Genomic DNA, 10,873 nt, shown 5'->3' with positions numbered 1-10,873 from the left:
CAGCGGTATATCAGCGGTTATAACCAAACTAAATCACTATATGACTGTTACACCACATAATTTGTGAAGTCGCCATATTGAAAACTGCGTTGTCATTTCACATTGAAGGAACTAAATTTTTTCTTTCCTTAAGATGGACAGAATATTACGGCTAGGATCTGGTGGTATTCCTGGGGTCGGGCAGGTTTGTTTATTTATTGATACGTACGCTTTATAACGAGATACAACGATGTTTAAAAACCTTCACAAATTCTCGTTCAACACGTTGAAACAATTATTTCATATAAACTTCACAATAATTTTTAACAAAGTTTGATTTGACCCACTTCTCTCAGCTGTATCCAGTGAAAATACGCTTTTTGTATAAAGTATGCTATTATTACATAATTAAGGATCGTATTCTTAGCTTAACTGTACTTAAAATGACGAATGTAACCTTGGGAGTCTTCACTCTGAAGATGATTTCCGCTGAGGTTGTAGAAATGCGGTGAAAACACCGGTCTCTGACTCTAACAACTGTGTTTTTCACACAACTCTCTTCATCCGGACGTTCACCATGCATCTTTCGATGTTATACTCGTGTTTAAACCGTTTAAAATCTTACAAGTCAGTTTCGGGGCAACAATTCAAAGTTAATTAGCTTTATTTGACAAAAGATTCTACTTACTGTAATCAAACAACGAACTACATTTAATTGGAGGAACCGGCAGAGCTAGAGGAACGAGGTCATGTTGTTTAAAACTAATTTGCAAATCGATCTAACTCAACCAAAATGAAGTGTAAGTGAATAATCTTGATTCCCACACTTAATCATATTTTAAGACATGTCAGAATACTTTTATCTCAGTTTCATGTGAATACGTGATGTGGAGATATCTGATGTGATCACATGTTCATTTTCACCTTAGGCTCCTCCAAGTGATGCACCAGTTGTTGATACTGCAGAACAAGTTTATATCTCTTCACTAGCTCTTCTTAAGGTATGATAATATTTTTTCACATGAAACTCACAACTGGCAACAAACTGTTTCACTTAGATACCATGTCACATACTTACATCCCCACTTGCCATGTGGGTTGTTTTAGAATTACACCAAGTCATGTTCTGGTAATGTTTCCAGAATGTTATGATTTTAATGTTCATTTACAATTGTTGAAATTCTAACATTTTTCTTTCATTCAATTTACTTTTAATTCCTGAATGTACTCCTGGAAAGATGTTAAAACATGGTAAGTTATAATTTAATATGATACACTGTATATTGGTTAATTCCGGAGATGAAACCAATTTGATGGCATATTCTACCCCTTAACCCTTTCACTCCCACAAGTGACCGATACAGAACTTCTCCTTACAATATCAATACAATATCAAGCAGGCAGGTGATGAGAATAGAGAAGAATATCAATCATGGGATTATTAGTTGATCCAATACCAAATTCTCTGAACTAACATCATAAGAATTGTATGGCAGACAGTAAGGAGAATTACTAATTGGATCTTGGGAGTGAAAAGGTTTATTTTAATTTTTTGACCCTTTAGGGTGACTAGCATCTAATTTCTCCTCACATCATCAGCCTGAATTAAGGTCACAAAGGATAGAAAAAAGAATAAAGGTTACAAGAATTAAGGAAATGATCACCAACGAAAGACACATTTGATTGTTAAACAAATTCTCCTTGTCAACATCCTTAAAAGATTATTTTATGGACAGTATGGAGAATATGCATACTGATGTTGGGGTGTAAAGGGTTAACATATTACTTGGAGCAAGTAAAACTTGTGAATTGATAAGTTTCAATTGAACTTTTGTTGGGCTGTCGCACATTGTACAGTTTAGTTAATGATGTAAAGAGTTCATGACAACAGTTGATGCTTTGGGCTTTTCAGTCTGCTTTTGTTAATGAGATAATTTCTATTGATTTTTATATAAGTGGAATGTGTCTTCTGGGCTTTTGCCTTCTGCTAGTTGACAACAACAACATACCAGCTGGAACCTCTATTAAAAGGAACAGATGAAACAAGAATTAGCCCATTTCCTCCATTTCTTCAGTCTGCTTTAAAAAAATACTTGATGGAGAGGTTCTTGACAATGGAACATAAAGTTTCTGGCTAATAATTTACTGTATCATAATTTGAATTTGAACTTGAACCTGTAGAGAGACATTCATCCATCTACCATTAATTTTTTTAAAAATTAACTCTTACTTTTTCAGGCAGAGCAGGTGTTCCAATGGAAGTCATGGGTCTAATGTTGGGAGAATTTGTGGATGACTACACTGTGCGAGTGATTGATGTGTTTGCCATGCCGCAAAGTGGAACGGTAAGTTCACATTAAAAATTGTTGGGAGAAAATTGAATCTCTAGGCCCTTTGTTTTGAACTTTTTGCCTGGTATTTAGCAAATGTTTACCCAGTATCACTGCACACTAACCTGTAAAAGACCTTGCAGTGCTTAGTTATTTTTCTATAATTTGAGGTATTTATTTGTTATTTATTGACAGGGTGTGAGTGTGGAGGCTGTGGATCCTGTTTTTCAAGCTAAGATGTTGGACATGTTGAAGCAAACTGGCAGGTATACTGTCTGGTAGATCCTTTAGAACAGTAGACAATAGCCTGTTCATCTATAAGAGCAATGAATATCTACTTTAGGTGGGATTTTATTTGTAAAGGTCTGTATCCCCAGACAGGGATGCTTGTAAAGTTAAAAGTCTGCAGATTACTTGCTGAAGTTTAAGTTTGCAGCTTATCTGTACGTCTGGTCTAGGTGTGGGTAATTTGCTGTTAAAGCAATTGCAACCTACCTGCATTGATCATTTTTTTAGCTTTGTATATAAGCTTCAGGTCAAAACATCATTCATTTCATTTCATTACGAGCAAAAAAAGTTTCTCTTAGAGATTAAAATGGAGGGGGACTGAGGATAGAGACATCACTCCTAAAGAGAACCACACCAATTATTGTTCAAATGCTTATTTGATTGTCTGCCATTCCTGAGAGCTTGGCACTGGCTAAAAATTAACCTCACGGCTGGCATTTTTCATGTAAATTTGTTAAATGTCATTGTATTTTTTCAGGCCAGAAATGGTGGTTGGCTGGTACCACTCTCATCCAGGCTTTGGCTGTTGGCTCTCAGGAGTTGATATCAACACTCAACAGGTGATTGATTTGGTATTGTGGTTATTTCAATTAGTTGCAGTCTTCAATGAAGGACTGCTATTGAGGGTGTTGAATTGCCCTGGTTGTCAAATTGTCTTGTGGCGCAATCAAGAATAGTTCTGTTCAGTACTCCTCTCACTGTGGTGGTGGCATTGTGGCTGAGTGGTTAGGGTGCAGGACTTGTAATCTAGTGGCCCTGGGTTCAAGCTTCTGCCCTACAGGGTAGTTCAGCTCCTTTGCTGCACTTTATATCATGGCAACCAGTCTACTGCCTGCCAGTTGGGATTTTTAAAAACATTATGTTCATTCACATTGTTTGTTTCCAATTTGTTTTTATTGGCCTTGAGAACCCCATGGGGGGGGGGGGTGGTCAAATTAGTATACATATATACGTACGTTAGCTACCAAATTGCTTCCCTTTTGTTGTGTGTTTTTACTTTTTATTGAATTTTATTGGAGGTTTGAAAAAGCATTCTTAATAAAAGTAGCAATCCCTGCATTGAGGTGACCCTCCTGAAAGGGTCAATCCCAAAAGTAGTGATCATTCCCTTCCCCCTCCTCTTCCCCCCTTTCCCCCCCCCCCCAAAAAAAAAAAAACCGAAAAGAAAAAGAAAACGAGACTCCTGGAGATAAGCCACCCACGCTTATGAAACATGGTGACTCAGATTAAAAAAGATTCTTTTCCAAACTTGTTATAAGTGTAAATGCAATTTTGTACCCATTTTTTTTATCTTCTTTTTATTTCCACAGAGTTTTGAAGCACTCTCTGAAAGAGCTGTTGCAGTTGTTGTCGATCCCATTCAGAGTGTAAAAGGAAAGGTAAGAGTATTCCGGTTCACTCTGTGGAAGACAGTACAGACTCTTGTGAAAAAAATTTAGGTTGGGCAGCTTTCTTGGACAATTCATACTTGTGACATTGTGATAAGTTACATGTACGTGTGCTGTACAGCTGTGAAACGTGTATTTGCCCAGGAAAACGCCATTTACCAAACAATACTGGTACAGCTTTAAAACGTGTATTTGCCCAGGAAAACGCCATTTACCCAGCAATACTGGTACTCGTGTTTATATTTGTATTTGTATTTTTTTTCGACCGCAGGTTGTTATAGATGCATTCCGTCTCATTAATCCGAACATGATGGTCCTTGGTCAGGAGTCGCGACAGACGACCTCAAATCTTGGACATTTACAGAAGCCTTCAATACAGGTATCCTTGTTAAAAAATTAGGGAAGTAGATGAAATGTTGGGAATTCGTATTCACGAGTACCTGCATAGTCTGACCCATGTTCCTTTTGTTTCCTTTGTAGGCTCTGATACATGGTCTGAACAGACATTACTACTCAATCTCTATTAACTACAAAAAGAATGAACTCGAACAAAAGGTATTGAAACTTCTTCAGTTGGAACTCACTGCCTTGATACTGTTGAAAGTGCGCAATCATAGAAATGATCTTGCGATGTTTTCAAGCCTGTTGATTGAGGTGAAAAGATGATGTTTCAGTTGGTTACACAGGCACACTTGAGTGGAGTTCTCTTAGCAGAAATTCGAATCCGTAATTGGGGGGTTTTTCCGAGCATGTCTCGTCACTGACTGAAAGTACAAATGCTACGAACGGGAGCAGTTCTGGGCTTCTTGTCTCCTAACTCTCATTCCCTAGTGTTTTTTTGTTGTTGTTGTTCTTCAGATGTTGTTGAATCTGCACAAGAAGACATGGATGGACGGTTTAACTTTGCAAGATTATGACGACCATTGCGCATTGAATCAGAAAACAGTTAAAGTAAGTTTAATCTCTAACATGCTTCACTTTACAAAATCGTTACAGCGAGTCAAAGCATAAACAATATATACTCCTCAGAACTGAACAGTTATTGGAATATTTCTCTGTGTGTAATTTTGCACGAATGTCTGGCTCTTCAAGAGATTCAACCAATTTCGTTCAACTGTTCAAGGGATAGATGTACTTGGTGTTAAAACTTCCCTCCCGAATGAAGGGCGAGCAGGCTTGTAGTTTCTCTGTAAAGAATTATCCAAGATAGTTGATATATACGTTTGTATGTTAATAACCCTTACTGCTTCTTTCGTTGCTGTTGCGAGAGTTGAACGAAGGCTGCATCATCACTCAGTTTACATCAACTAGTTTTTGAATAGTTCCGAGTTGACGGTATACAGTGTTGAAGCAGTTTTTTTTAATTTCATCCAGGAAATGTTGGAGCTTGTCAAGAGTTACCACAAGGTAAGATTACTATTCTAAAGTAGACTGTGAACAGACCCCTTCTTTTTGCGCCTAGACAAAAAGTTTTACATGAATTACTTTACTCTTTTTTTTTTGTTAGGCTGTAGAGGAGGAAGACAGTATGACTCCAGAACAACGGGCCATAAAAAATGTCGGAAAACAGGTCAGTTGTTACAGGATCTTTTGGTTTGGCCAGCTATGCCTCAAGCGCCGACGTTAGGGGCCCTTCACTTCAGAAAGAACCGGCTGACAAGGCTCTCTTTCCGCGTTTTTATCTCGGGTCTGCTCTTTGATCTCCACTGAGCGCGAGCTCATTTCAAAGTTAAAGTGCATCATGATAGGGGACGCAATTTTGTGAAATCAAAATATCTTTTTTCCTTTCCTCTTTTAGGATCCCAAGCGGCATCTGGAAGAGAGCGTAGAAGTGATGATGACGTCAGACATCGTCCAGTGCCTCGGCGCCATGCTCAACTCGGTCGTCTTCTAAAGTTTTAGAACCAATCTGTGCTCTTGTATAATAATTAAACTAAAGCAAGAATGTATTCAAAGGAGTGATTGTCTTGACCAAACTTGTCTTAATAAATCTTAAGGGAACGAAAGGTTTCTTCTCCCTTAGTTTTCTTGGGAAGTGGACAAAGACGCTCAAGTATCGACTTCGTGTACTAGACCCAGTCTTCCTTATACGGGTCAAACAACATGATCTCGAGACCGAAATTACGATTATCGTTATTTCTAAATTGGCACCAAATTTATGGATATAGTAATTTCGTGGCACTCTTTACCAATCCTCTTTAAACGTGTTAAATAAAGAGAAGGACTCGGTTCCACTGTCTTACAACATTCAAGATGGCGGAGGAAAGGGGTAAATGTGCGTTCAGTTGTGATCAGCATGATCTCGACACCAAAATAACGATTATCGTTATTTCTAAATTGGCCCTGAAATAACGAATGTCATAATTTCAGTGCATGTCTGAGACCTTCGGGCTCGAAGCTTGGGAACTAGTATTCAGGGAAAGATAAAATGGCGGCTTACGGCGGCGAAGGAAATCTCAGTAGTTTAATATTTAGCGTGAAAAGGCTTGGGTGTTGTGATCTGGTTCTCAAGTAAAAAAAAAATCACGGTCTGCAATGGCCCTACCACCTTTTGAACAACAAGAAAACATTGAAACGGTGGTAAAAAGCAGCAAGTTTCGAAGTCTAAACGAAAGATGGGTAAGCTGAGTTTCAGTCAAATATCATGACATTTGGGATGTAATTTCGATACCGAATAAATAGTTCTACATGGTTATACACGCATAGGATTCTGTTGTGTTCACGTGAAGGCCATTTCAGCTATTCCTGCCACTTGTAAGTGGTAGGAAATAAAAGATATGTATAGTTGTTTCGTATTGAAGCCCTATGAAATCAAAAATTTGATTTATTTCTTCTTTGTTTTAGGTGGTCATTATCCATTACTTTTGGAAGTCGATGCTGATGAGAAAGAAAAAATGTTTATGATTATTTCTTCTCTCGAACATTTTACTATTTAGGTACCAAATAATCTTGATACTGAAGACCATTGCATCCTATTATGAAAAATGTACCCCTGATTGCTTTGTCAACATGTATGATGTAATATACCTTGAGATTTGTGGGATTTTCACATGTAAACTAGAAATACCTATAGAGGGTAATGATGTACTTAATGCAAAGTGTTTTGGTACAAAGTCTGCTTTGCTGTAATCTACCTGAAGGTGCTTTTTATATGCTAGTAACACTTGCACAGCCCAGTCAAAATGTTCTTTAGTAGTAGTCAAGCTGGCTGTTGTAATTATAGGCAGCAGAGGCCAAACCTCATCCTGAAAAGCAGTCTGAAAGGTGTGAAGTCAGTGGAAGATACTTCATTGTAGGTGGCCAAATTGCAGGCTGTCAGCCCATTTTGAGTGAGTAGTTAAACTCAAGATCGGCTATTTTAACTAATTTTATTGAGAGCTAAATCCTGCAAGGCTTATATTCTGTATTAATTTGAAGTGTTACTTTTATGTTTCTTATTTTGCTGTAAGTGGGCTTGTTGTGGCCATTTTTCTCTCAAACATTTTTTTCAGCTTAGTCAAAACGTTTTTTAGAAGTAGGCAAGCTGGCTATAGTAACAGAAGGTAGAGACCAAACCTTGTCCAGACTAGACGCCTAACAAATGTTCTGTGTGGAAAGCCAAATCCCTGGTTACCGGCACATTTTGACTAGGCTATTTGTTATTTAGCTACTCTTATTATTAAAGATTACTGCATTCCTTTTTAATAATTTGCTGCCAATTGTATGCTGTATATAGCTTATGATTTGTGTGATTTTCAAGAGTAAATTAGAAATACCTGAAGATGGTAATGATGTACTAGATAATGTACTTGATGGAAAGCAATTTTGGCACAAAGTGTATGCCTTCTCCTCAGGTGATTTTAACATGCTAATAAGATTTGTTATTCAAATAATATACATCAGCTGGAATGGGAATATTGAAAGAAAAATAATAATATTTAACCACAACAAGTTTTGGTTTTATGTCCAAATTAAGCACTTAGTTGAAGATCACTGCACTGATCAGGCCCCGAAGGCCAAAAAAGAGCTGTCTGCTGTTAGTTTAATTTTTGTCATTTCTATTGATTTATTTTATTTATCAATGTTTCTTTGAGTTATAATTCATTGACCTCTTTCAATAGTGCAGGTTCGCTCGTGTAACCTAATCCCACATGTATGTATGTACAATCTCAGTTGAAATTTTGAGTGGCAGGCAAGCTGGCAATAGTAATAGGCAGCAGAGGCCAAATCTTGTCCTGAATAGAAGTCTGACATGTGTGAAATTGGCAGCTATTTCATTGTAGGTGGCCAAATTGTTGGCTGCAGCACATTTTGACCTGGCTGATTGTGTGTGTGTTATGTATGTGTTCTTCTTTTTAGGTGTTAAACAGGTCAAAGTACCGAAAAAAACCTCCGTGATAACTTGGTAGTCTAAGATGTAAAAATTTTTAATAATAAGGTAAAGCTTGATCATTCTTAAGAGTTTGCATCTGTTCTAAAAGTTTTGGGGAGAGTTAGGGGAGCATTATTTATACAAATGTATTTAAAAAGTAACGAAAAAATAAAAAGAACTAGGGCAAAATCCCAATTTGCTTTAAAAGTTTATTTTATTAAGAGCATAATTCTGGATATAGCTTGGGATTTGTGTGATTTTCACAAATTGTTAGGTTGTTATGTAAACTTAATTTACAGGAACCTTGTTAGTTTTCAGCTTCAAGAACAAGTACATAATTGCAGGAAAAGCTTGAAGCTTGAAAAATTGACTGATGAAACTGGAACAGATGTCATGAGATTTGTACAATAGGTTGGCCTGGGAGGGACCAAGAATTAAAGAATTCATTGATTCTCTTACACCTTTTGTCTGCATAGTGTGCTTCTGTAGAGCTTAGTTATTGCTGTAGAAAACGTTTTTAGAGGGCCCTTGAGATCACTCACTTTTGAGCTAGTTGCCCCTAGGGAAGAGGATATCTGTACTTATTATCTCCCTTGGGGGGGGGGTGAAGGGTTAAAGACTGATTCTTCTCCAGTAGCCACAAGTACCCCTGCATATGGAAATTTTGAACACTATTAAAGGGCTAGTACCCTCATTTTATACTTGAATTTCTAATTTAGTGTAAGTTATGACAAATAATGAATGTAAATTCATCTTGGTTGTACAGGTTATATCCAGCAGTCCTTAAAAAAAAATAAAAAGGTATTTTTCTGAATTAAAAAAAAAGTGTTCTTGCTTCAAAGTAAGTGCATGATATGTCATTCAATTAATGCTCTAGCAGAGTTTTTGTTTGAAATGCCAAAATCAACTTCATGAGTAAGGACAAAAAAAAAAGCAATAAACAAATGTTCCTCTGTATCCTTTATGTCAATTTGGGCTGAAAAACAGGTTTTTTTCCTTTTGCAAAAATTAGCTTATTTCACGACCAAAAACGATGCAAACAAGCTGAAACGTTATGTTTTCAGCAAAACAGCGATAGAATCTGCGAAAAAACAATGGAGACAAGCTAACACACAGTGTTCTCAGTAAAATTTGGGCAAACAAAACCTTAAAAACCAAAAAAAAAACAATTGCGCTGACTTACCCATTTTTTGCCATTTTTTTCACAAGATCGCGACGAAATCTGTCAAAAACTCCAAAATACGGCAGAAATGTACGATTTTTGCAAAATTTTTCGCTAAAGTTGACAAAAACACTAAATTCGACTGAAAAACACGTTTGTTTTTTTTGCAAAAATAAGCTTATTTCAGTTTTAAAAACGCTGCAAAAAATGTTCTCAGCAAAATAGTTTAAGAGTCTGTGGGAAAACACAAAAACCAAGCTTAAACCAAGTGTAAATTGATAAAAAGGCCCGAATTGCGCATTTTGGCAGTTATTTTGGCAAAAAATGGTATATTTTGATTTCAAGCAAACTTTCAAGTAGTTGTTAAAGTTTAGAGCCAAACACAATACCAAAAAAAAATTGGATGTTTTCAGAAAAAATTGTGACCCTCAGCCTAATCATAATCCCACCCTACCCAAGCCCTAACTCTAGCTGCGAGCTATCCTAACCCTAACCCTAACCCCGGGTTAGGGTTAGGGCTCGGGTTAAGAACGGAACTTTTCACTCCAGTCAAAATGATGCAACTGGTTAACATGGTCCAACCAGCCAAAACAAGATAAAATGGTTTAAACGGTGAAAAGGTTTTAAATACGTGACATGGTCCAATCGGAAGAAACGATCTCACTTAGTAAAATGGTGCGACTGGTTAACATGATCCAACTTGATAAAATGATGCCAATATCTAAAATGGACAAACTGGTTTAAATAATCCAACCAGTTGAAATGGTCTAACTGGATAATGCATGTGTAACCAGTGAAATTGGTTCAAATAATTCAGGTAAGGATGGTAACATTAGTTAAAAAGATCCAGCATATTACAGTGGTTCAACTGGTAAAAATAATCATCCAACTACTAAAAGTTATTAAACCCCAATCAAAATTAATCCAACCGCTTCAAATAATCTAACTGGTCAAAATTCTTCAGGTGGTTATTTAAGTGAAAAAGGTGACAAAATCTTCTTAAAAATATTTTTGAAGAGGCTTACACCCTTACCCTAAACACTAACCCTACCCCCAAACCCTAACCCCAAACTTTCACCCTAGCCCTAACCTCAACCGCAGACCCTCTAGCCCTAACACTAAGCCTAAACCCTAACCCTAACCCTAGCCCCACACCATAACCCTAAAACCTAACCCTAAACCCTAAACCCTAACCTATAGATCGTTTTCACGTGACGTCACAGAAATAATTTCCGCCATGTTGGTGCACATCCGAGTCACGTGTTTCAGTAAGAAATATATGCAAACAGAGTCCAAAGTTATAATTCTTCTCAGTTCACAGTCGAAAATTATGGCTTCCGAGGAAAAAAAAATTCTTCGCCTGATCCTGATAATG

General features: G+C 37.1%; 1 protein-coding gene across 1 annotated transcript; it reads left to right on the top strand.

Moving 5' to 3' along the window:
• Positions 1 to 27: 27 nt before the first annotated feature.
• On the top strand, positions 28 to 5,934 carry LOC113672794 (ubiquitin C-terminal hydrolase PSMD14). The gene is made up of 13 exons (XM_027189139.2): positions 28 to 184; positions 909 to 980; positions 1,218 to 1,230; positions 2,218 to 2,324; positions 2,505 to 2,575; positions 3,076 to 3,157; positions 3,908 to 3,976; positions 4,257 to 4,364; positions 4,466 to 4,540; positions 4,844 to 4,936; positions 5,360 to 5,392; positions 5,493 to 5,555; positions 5,784 to 5,934. Exons 1-13 carry the CDS (start codon positions 134 to 136, stop codon positions 5,877 to 5,879), a joined length of 933 nt encoding a protein of 310 aa, XP_027044940.1. The 5' UTR covers positions 28 to 133; the 3' UTR covers positions 5,880 to 5,934.
• Positions 5,935 to 10,873: the final 4,939 nt, after the last annotated feature.

This window comes from Pocillopora damicornis, chromosome 1 (assembly GCF_964200805.1).
Source record: "Pocillopora damicornis chromosome 1, jaPocDami1.2, whole genome shotgun sequence".
Taxonomy (NCBI): Eukaryota; Metazoa; Cnidaria; class Anthozoa; order Scleractinia; family Pocilloporidae; genus Pocillopora; species Pocillopora damicornis.
The sequence above is the reverse complement of the archived record's forward strand: the minus strand, read 5'-3'. Positions and strand labels throughout refer to the sequence as shown.